Source organism: Propithecus coquereli, unplaced genomic scaffold, assembly GCF_000956105.1.
Source record: "Propithecus coquereli isolate 6110/MARCELLA unplaced genomic scaffold, Pcoq_1.0 Scaffold58, whole genome shotgun sequence".
Classification (NCBI taxonomy): Eukaryota; Metazoa; Chordata; class Mammalia; order Primates; family Indriidae; genus Propithecus; species Propithecus coquereli.
Genome location: NW_012151729.1, coordinates 2289068 through 2298509, shown reverse-complemented (window position 1 = coordinate 2298509; position 9442 = coordinate 2289068). Strand labels below are relative to the sequence as shown.

The 9442-nt window shown below is 41.6% G+C and overlaps 1 protein-coding gene across 1 annotated transcript in view; it reads right to left on the bottom strand.

Annotated features, from left to right (window-relative positions):
* Positions 1-5788, bottom strand: part of RBM22 (RNA binding motif protein 22) — a 10515-nt gene extending 4727 nt beyond the window's left edge. The window contains exons 1-7 of the mRNA XM_012658225.1: positions 5613-5788; positions 5134-5187; positions 4103-4132; positions 3104-3236; positions 1934-2034; positions 1677-1849; positions 625-833 (exon numbers count right to left, since the gene is read on the bottom strand). Of these exons, the coding sequence (XP_012513679.1) occupies positions 625-833; positions 1677-1849; positions 1934-2034; positions 3104-3236; positions 4103-4132; positions 5134-5187; positions 5613-5666 (754 nt within the window). The 5' untranslated portion in view covers positions 5667-5788. The remainder of the gene's footprint in view (positions 1-624; positions 834-1676; positions 1850-1933; positions 2035-3103; positions 3237-4102; positions 4133-5133; positions 5188-5612) is intronic.
* Between the last annotated feature and the right edge of the window lie 3654 nt (positions 5789-9442).

Below are 9442 nucleotides of genomic sequence, written 5' to 3'. Positions count from 1 at the left end.
ACTGTATGTGGCCAACATGCCTAAAATATTCACTATCTAGCCTTTTATAGAAATAGTCTGCCGACCCCTGGGGACTGTCTAGCTCACTTAGATAGGGCTTAATGGAGACAGGCTACCAAGGGCAGGTTATAAACTTACAGGAGTTTCTTCTCCACTTTATCTCTTTGGAAGAGGTAATTTCCATTACTATCTGCCCAGATGTCTCATCTAGCCAAGCATAATACAAGCCAAAAATAACACAAATTTATCAAATACCAGTCTCTTTAAAAAGCCAACAATTTAAACCATTAGCGTTTTATAATCACAAAGCTCTCCCCTCCCCTACACAATTAATCATACTTGGACACGTGCCGCGCTTTGAAAATTCTAATTGGTGATTAGGTCAAATGGAATCCTATGTAATTGTTAGCATATGCAAGGATGGATAATCACTCCTGATGAACACTATGACTGGGGCATCACAAAGGACAATTTTATAAAAATTCTAGTCAGCATGATACCAACTATAGAGTGGCTAAAGAAAAATGTACTTTGTACCGAATTATTATGCTTGCCTATGTTTTTGCAAATAAAATTATTCCAGGGCAGTTAAAAAAGCAAAAAGAACTCTTAAAAAAATTACACCCACAAACCTTAAATCTGTCTCCGTAATGGTATCACCCAGACCACCGACATATAGTGTGGTGATAGTCTTATCCTCTGGTGGGTCCAGACGAGGCATGGTGGAAGCCCGCTTTAGAAGCTTATCAGCTACAGGGTCATTGATTCCATAATATCTGTCTTTAATATTCTGATCAGCAAGGGGGTCATCTGGATCTGTAGGCTTCTCATGTCTATCATTCAAGAAAAAGCAATGCATAAAGATGAAACAAAAGGAAAAAATGCTGGTATTTTCCAAAAGTAGCTACATATTAAGAAAAGTCCCAAATACACACCCTGAAATGCCTTTTGAACTAGAAAGCACAGCCATACCAAAATATAATTAAAAACAGAACTAATACCAAGGATTTACTAATATCAAGGGATTTATCACACTAGGACTTCCCAGCCTCCTAAAAGCCATTAGGCCATCTAGGGTGTCCAACTTCCCTTACAAAGAAACACTTTTGGCATGATCAACCCCAAAACAAAAGAGGACACATGGTTACCCCTATCTACGTCAATGGTTCTTAACATATTTGAGGTCTTGCATTCCACTGAAAATTTGATTAAAGCTATGGACCCAGCCCCAGAAAAAGGGCATATATTATTTTTTGGGGGATGGAACAGGCTTAACCAATCCCAAATTAAGAACTCCTAATTCAGATGCTTGGCAGTCTTAACTGAAACATACTTACAAACTCTTTAGAAGTCTGGTCTTATTCTGAATTTCAGTATACATTGAGAGTCAAGCCATTTATACCATGACGGTGAGGACTTACTTCTCAGGTAGAAACTTTTAGGGTCAGCATCTATACTATATGGCATAGCAAATTAGTTTCCCAAGGCTCAGCCATAAATAAAATCTATGATTTAATCAAGCTCTTCTAAATTTCACAGTTCTAAAGTATGAGATATACCACACTAGTTGTGTGAGCTTTGGATTTTAAAGCAGAAATAGTATAAACTAGCACCTCCCATTTCTTAGAAAACCAATCATCTGAAAGCAAATGCGGAAAATGAGGCTCAGCTCTTACCTGTATGGACACTCCTCTCCTCTCTTGCACTCTCCTTTCACCCAGAAGGAGCAAATGTGGGGCCGATTCCTTTTGTAGTAGGGTGTGGTCCGGGCCAGTTTGAGTAGCATGTCACTGGTAGACGTGGCTTTCCCCAGCATGCCAACCGGCCGTGTTCCATCAGAGTTAGAAATCTACAGGGGATGACAAATTCAAAAGATAAATTATATACACTGTGTCGATTCATTAGGGTTTTTATCAAAAAAGTGGCTGCATACCTCTCTCTCCATGTTCTGTGTATAGTACTCTTTGTTGACGTCTGACTTTGGCATGTCATCTTTAAAAGACAATCCTGCATCACGAACCTGGATGGGCAGGCCTAGTACAAAGGAAAGGAGGAAAAAAACCCCTCAGATATATTTAAAAACATATCCATACTGGATATGCACACAGAACACATCATCCTTCCCTTCTCCACTTTCCTACTTGGTACCAGGCACTTGATTATATTTTTATTCGAACTCTTTAGCACCATCAGGCTAACCAGGCTATACAGCATGCTAAGAAATTATCCCAGTTCCTGAGCTGTCATGAAATTTGATGAAATGAATACTTTAGAAAATTTTTTAGATGAACAAACTTTGGTGACAGTCAGATTTTAACCTGTAAATTAATAAAGTATCTGAGTTTTTATTACAACACAATTTATTTAAAATAAATGTAAAAAGTAGTTTAATTTTAGGCTGGTCCTACAGATCCTCTGGATAGTCATAGTAAGGGTCACTGTATTCCAAGACCAGAACACCTCCTTAACAAACGTATAAATAACATCATATAATATGTGGCAAGGACTGTGACTAGCAGAGTAACTTTGATGAACTTAACATACATAAACTCATACATTTTACTTTTCCCTTTTATTTTGTAGTACAGTAGAAACTGTTGTTGGTAAACTGTTTTTCTCAAAGGAAAAAAAAGTCACCTACAGTTTAAAAAAAAAAAAAAAATCACTCCCAAAAGCAGTTACTCTGAAACAGTCATAACACGATACATTAGTCCTAACAATGCAGTTGAGACAAAAGTCTAAAGCACAATTCGCCTATGAGCTTTTGGTTGAGATTGTGGAAAAAAGCTTCGGATCAAGAAAGAAGCCCAAGGCAAATAAACTACCTATTATAGAATCAATGCCTTTTACCTCACCTTGGCTAGATATCTAGGTTTAAGCCAGTTGTGATTAATTCCCAACTTTCCAGTTAAGTTCCTATTATTATTCAGAAGGACTCTAGAGTGGTCTAATTATGGTTCTCTTCCTGAGAAAGGCAGACCACAGCACATTCCAAAGTGGAATCAGAATAAGAGATAGGGTGACAAGTCGGAGACAAAAAGACTGCTTTGTTGTTTAAGGCACCTGCCCACACTTCCAGATCTATTGGACAGGACGAGCATACCATACTCTAGGTCTAAGAGGCAGGTCTGACAGACATTCTTCAATTTACTGCAGGTTTGGCATACTTCAGTCTTCTTGAACCGCATGCGGACTCCAGGACACCAGCGAAACACTGTGAATGGCCTGGCACAGATCTGGAACACAAAGCAAGAGCCACTCACTGATTGTTAATGTCCTGATCTGGACAATCAATCTAGGAGGATCTAGAAACAATGGGGGATTCAAGAAAGGAACCCTGAACCGAGGGCTTAGAAGAGACTTTGGCAATCATCTAGTCTAAACACCACCTGATGTTTCAATCCTATTTTCAGCACCCTTTCCCAGTAGTTAAAAAATTCACATAGTACAGAAGTGAAGTATTCAAAAAGTCAAAGTTCCCCTCATCCTAGAGATAGGCACCATTACTAAGCTGAATCTTGGTCTTTTTTGGAGGGAGTGAGGAATGTCATTTAAACCTCTGAGAATCTTTTTTTTTTCCCAAGACAGAGTCTCTCTCTGTTGCCCTGGGTAGAGTGCAGTAGCATCATCATAGCTCACTGTAACCTCAAATTCTTGGGCTCAAGCGATTCTCCTGCCTCACCCTCCTGAGTAGCTGGGACTACAGGTGCGCGCTATGACACCCGACTAATTTTTTTATTCTTAAAACAGGGTCTTGCTCTTGCTCAGGCTGGTCTCAAACTCCTGAGCTCAAGCAATCCTCCCGCCTTGGCCTCCCAGAGTGCTCGGATTACAGGTGTGAGCCACTGCAACCGGCCCTTTTGAGAATCTTACAAACTTGTTCATGCCCTTCCGTGGACACCATAAGAATCCCTACATTAGAGGGTTCACTTTCTTACTTCCTACACCAAATACTTACCAGCCAGTGAATGCATCAATGATATATGAAAGTTGTACAGCACTTATTTTTATCAGAGGATCTCAAAACTTAGCAAGCTGAAGGCTAATTTGGTAGAAAAAAGGAAAATAAATGAAATCATTACTCTTTAACAGACATACTTACTTTGCATTCCTTTCCATACTTTTCTTTGGTCTAAAATAGGAAAAAATAGAAAAGATCTAGAGTTACAGAAAGGAAAAACCAGATGCCTACTCTTTCCCTAAAAACAATCCAAGAAATGTATATGGAGACCCCTAGCATCCTAAAGAGAAAAAAACAAACAAAAAACACCCAACCTTTTTTAGGGGGGAGGTGGGGACATAATATACTCTAACAACATACTGTGAGTTATAATATCTCATGAGTCTGTGGATCTAATATCAAGTAGGTGTCTTTCCACAGCCACAACTCTTAGGCTTATTTCTGGCTCCCAACTTGGCCCCCAAGAACTAAAATTCCTAAGAGTTCACATAGTTCTTAAATCAGGGGGGAATACAGCCATGGCCAGCCCATTTTACAGAGTTTAGTCAGCAGGTAACCACTACAGACCTGCCTTGTGTTGATGCCTTGTATATAGCAAATGGTTTGTTCCCACCAGCTACTGAAACATCTTGAATACACTAGCATATCAATACCTCTGAGACGGATCACAATAATAGAGCCCTAACCCAATTATTGTTAACTGCTGCCAATTTTATCCTTATTTATAAGGATGAGGGTACCTAACACTGAAGAGACATGGTACATTGGTCAAAAGACATTTGACTTGGATCCAGGAAACCTACTTTCTAGTCCTGGTTCTTCTCCTACCTTGCAGAGATCCCTGGAGTCAGAATATCTGAATTTAAATCCCAGCTCCCCTTACTCACTGTATGAAAAGACACAAACTCTCTCAGCCTCTGGTCAACAGACCTACTTTCTAGGTAAATGCTCAACAAATATTAGCTTCCATTATGACCCCTACATTACAGAATTGTTGCTGAATTCCTAAGTGAGAGAATAAGCATGACAGTCCTTTGCAAATCGTCCAGCGCTCGAGGGTTAGAAAAAGAGCATCATTTCTTCTGCCTGTCTAAAAGAAACACTTCACAGTGTCCAAGTACCGCAACATTGACAGAACATGAATAACTCCCGTTTCACACGCGATCACTCACCATTCGGATATATGGGTTTTCTCCAAGACACGTCTGGCACAGAATGGGGAAGTCCTAGTGAAGATGAGAAATGTGAGCACCATGCTCCCAAGACCCCGCCACCTCAGTCACACAAGTGGGGGCGGTGATGGGGGAGGGGCGGGAGCGAGGGTGGGAAACAAGGCAGGGCAGGAACCTCAAGTCCAGCACGGCCCTGTCGCGGGAGGGGGCGCTGTCTGCACTTCCGGCAGGCGGCGGGAGAAAAGAAAACCAGCTCGAATAGGTTGAAGGGGGCAAGGATGGAAAGGGGGCCGGTCCCGGGACCCTGGCTAAGCCTCCTCCCTCCAAGCCCGCAGGAGATCGCCCTCCGGCCTCCTGCTCCTGCCCAGCCAGGCCACGGCGCGGGCGCCTCCCCGAATTCCTTCGGCCGCGCGGTAGCCCGGGTCCTGCCCGCCCGCATGGTGCCCTGCTTCGCCGCCTCCTCCGGCAGGCACACTCACCGCATCCTCCCAGTTCTGCCTGTTGTAGGTGTTGGAACCCAGAGAGGTCGCCATCTTGGGAGCGTCGGGAGGCAGCGGTAGCTTCCGAGTTGGGAGAGAAGACCGCCACAATCCCGTCAAACCCCGAGGCTGGCGCCGGGCCTGTAGACGTCTTATTTAGGCGTCTAGCGCCTCTTCCGGGGCGGGATCTTGCGTCATGACGTCGCCTGCTCTTGGAATTTCCTTGTTTAACAAGTGGGGTCCGGGTACACTAAACACTTTGTTGCTTCTTTTGAGTTTATGCCCAATTGGAATGGAGGGCCACAAGTACAGTTGATTTATTTAAGAATTAGGCGGAAGAATAAAGGAACAAGTAATGAATGAGGGGCTGGGATTAAAACAGCGTTGACTCCACTAAGCCCTTATTATGCGAAACGCTGGGCGAATGTCTTGCGGTGCCAGTGTCTCATTTAATTCTCACAATAACCTCTGTGGGGTTGCCAGATTTAGCAAAACAAAACAAAAACAGAACATCTAGTTAAAGTTGACTCTCAGATAACAAATTATTTTTAAAGTATAAATATGTTTGGTATTTATACTAAATAAAATAGGTTTAGTCGTTTATATGAAATTCACATTGACCTGGGTGTCACCTGTATTTTATCTGGCAACGTTACCCTCTGGACAGGATGATGAGCCCTCTTCTATAGGAACGGAAATTGAGGTTTAGAGAGAGATTAACCTGCTCCTGGTTGTGGAGTTAGTGGCGATTGAAAGACGTTAGTACTGTTTTCCAACTTCAAAAATGAAAGGATTTTATGGATCAACACATGCATTGTTATTTGATTTTTGAAACAACTCATAACCACTCTGCTAATATTCTACAAATTTCAAGCCATTCTGGTACCACTTTCATATTTGACTTAACCTACCATCAAACTAACAAATAACATTTATTTAAATCACCTCATTTAAAAGAAAGTCAGATTTGGCCGGGCGCGGTGGCTCACGCCTGTAATCCTAGCTCTCTGGGAGGCCGAGGCGGGCGGATTGTTTGAGCTCAGGAGTTCGAAACCAGCCTGAGCAAGACCCCGTCTCTACTAAAATTAGAAAGAAATTAATTGGACAACTAAAAATATATAGAAAAAATTAGCCGGGCATGGTGGCGCATGCCTGTAGTCCCAGCTATTCGGCAGGCTGAGGCAGGAGGATCGCTTGAGCCCAGGAGTTTGAGGTTGCTGTGAGCTAGGATGACGCCACGGCACTCTAGCCCGGGCAACACAGTGAGATTCTGTCTCAAAAAAAAAAAAAAAAAAAAAGTCAGATTTATTTAAAGTATAATTTACCTATGGTAAAATTTTACCCTTTTTAGTTGTACAGTTTTGAATTTTCACATATATTCACCATATCAAATATAGTTCATCATCCCCAACAGTTCTTTTGTTTCTGTGGCCAATCCACTTATCCCCATACTCAGCCCATGGCAACCACTGATTTGTGTTCTGTACCTAGATTTGCCTTTTCCATAATATAATAGAATAGAATCCCAATAGCCTTTTGGGTCTGATTTCTTTCACTTAGCATATTGTATTTGAGATTCCTCCATATTGTATCAGTAATTTGTTCCAATTTATTGCTGAGCAGAATTCCATTGTATGGATATACCAGAGAGGATTTTTTTTTCTTTTTATGGTCCATTTGCCAGTTGATGGACATTTGGGTTGTTTTCAGATTTTAGTGACTATAAATAAAACCATTATAAACATTCACATACAGGTTGCTGTATGGACATAGTTTTCTCATTTTGCTTGTGTAAATACCTCAGAGTGGGATTTTTTTATCATAGGGGAAGTGTATATTTTCCTTTATAAGAAAGGTCTTGGGTTTATCAAAACTTCTCGAGTCCATGATTTGTTGCCTTTTATTATACTTTGAAAATTCTCAAGCATCGTCTTTTCAGATATTCTTTTGCCCAGTTTCTTCTCCATGTGAGATTCCAATTTCACATGTTAGACTGTTTGGTATCGTCCCACAGCTCTTAACACTCTGTTGTGGTTTCACTCTTTTTCTCTTTACGTTTTTGTCTGGGCAATTTCTGTTGACCTATCTCCCAAGTTTGTTAATTGTTTCCTCATCTATGGCAAGCCTACTGATGAGCCCATTGAAGGTACTCATTTCTGATTTTTTTTTTTTTTTTTTGAGACAGAGTCTTGCCATGTTGCCTGGGCTAGAGTGCAGTGGTGTCATCATAGCTCGCTGCAACCTCAGACTCCTGGGCTCAAGCGATTCACCTCAGCCTCCTGTGTAGCTGGGATTACAGGCATGCACCCACACACACAGCTGACTCTGTGTTTTCTATTTCACTTTACCTCTCTGCTGAAATCTGTTCGTATATATTATCCATATTTTCAATTATTCAACATTGTAGGTGCCAAAGGAAAACTTCCCCTTTTCCCTCTGAAAGTTCGCTGAAAATCAGTTGACAAAATGCAGATTAGTAGGAGAAAAGGCATACAAATTTATTTGACCATGGTTTTACATGACATGGGAGCCTTTGGAATGAAGATCCAAAGATATAGGGGAAACTGCCCATTTTTATGCTTTGGTTCAACAAAGTATGGACAGCTGTGTAGAAATATGATTGGACAAAAGGGTATGACCTAATGCTTGTAGACCAAGCAAGGCCTGTCCGTCTAGATTCTTCTTGGCCTCTCTATATAGCATTCCTACCTTCTGGGTATGAGGCAGGGCTCTCTCTAGAATGGGGGTCTTTTGGCCTATAATCAAAGTAGATCAGGTAATTTCTTCGCAGCCAGTTTTAAAATATAAAGGGAAGGGAAAGTTTTTTTAAGGTTTTATGGCTGGCTTTGGGGAAAAGGGGTTCTGGTTTCTGACTCTCATTGGGGGAGAGGGAGTCTAGTTTTTATGACTAGCCTTGAGGGGGAATGAGGGGCCAGACAGGAGGGTAGGAGGTCAGAGAAAAACTCTTGCTTCTGAGGCCTTCATTTTGGGGTATTGTTTTGAGCCTTAACACCATGTTAGTCTCTGTCCATTAGTTGAACAGCTGGTTCATTTTTGTGTACGGTCCTGTAGATTGCTTTGTGACAATTTGGGTGTTTCTGTTTTTTATTGAATGCCAGTCCTTGCTTATGTAACAGCAGGGTTGTTTTTTTTTTTTTTCTTATGTCTCAAATTTTCTATTGAATGTCAGTCATTGCTTATATAATAGTAGCATTAATGCTTGGGAATAGGCAAGACTTTTCTGTCGGGCCATTCGTGTGGGGTTTGGTCAATCTAGTCAGGAGTTGAGCTGGGTTTGGGTTCTGTTGTTGCTATAGTCATCTTCAATATATCAAAGATTTCACAGCCTCTAGCATTATTTTGTACTTCAGTTTGGGGCTGAAGAACTTGTCTCATGGTCATGCCTCATCCCTAGCTTACAGCTGTCCTGCACACCTGGACAGCATTGGTCTCTTTCTATGCCCTGCCCATGGCTCAGCAACTGATGCTTGTTACTAGCTGCTTGCTAGGCTGGGTACTGGGGGATGGGTAAAGGGGTTCTTTGTTGTTCTCATTCAATTCAGCTTCAGTCTTTAGCAGGCCCTGCGTGCTTGGGCCTGAGGAATGGATCTTTCCTCAGCATTCTTCCCTCTGAAAACTGGGTAAGATCATTTAAAAAGTGCCGAGAGAAAATAAGCGTAAGAAATGAGACATGATACATCACAAGCTTGGGAAGATGGGAAAGAACTAGTAAAGAATAAGGAAGAAAAGTTTCCAGTAAGGTAGATGGAAAACCAGGAGTGTTGGTGTCCTGGAACCAAGTAAAGGATTTTCAAGAAGGGAGAGATCAA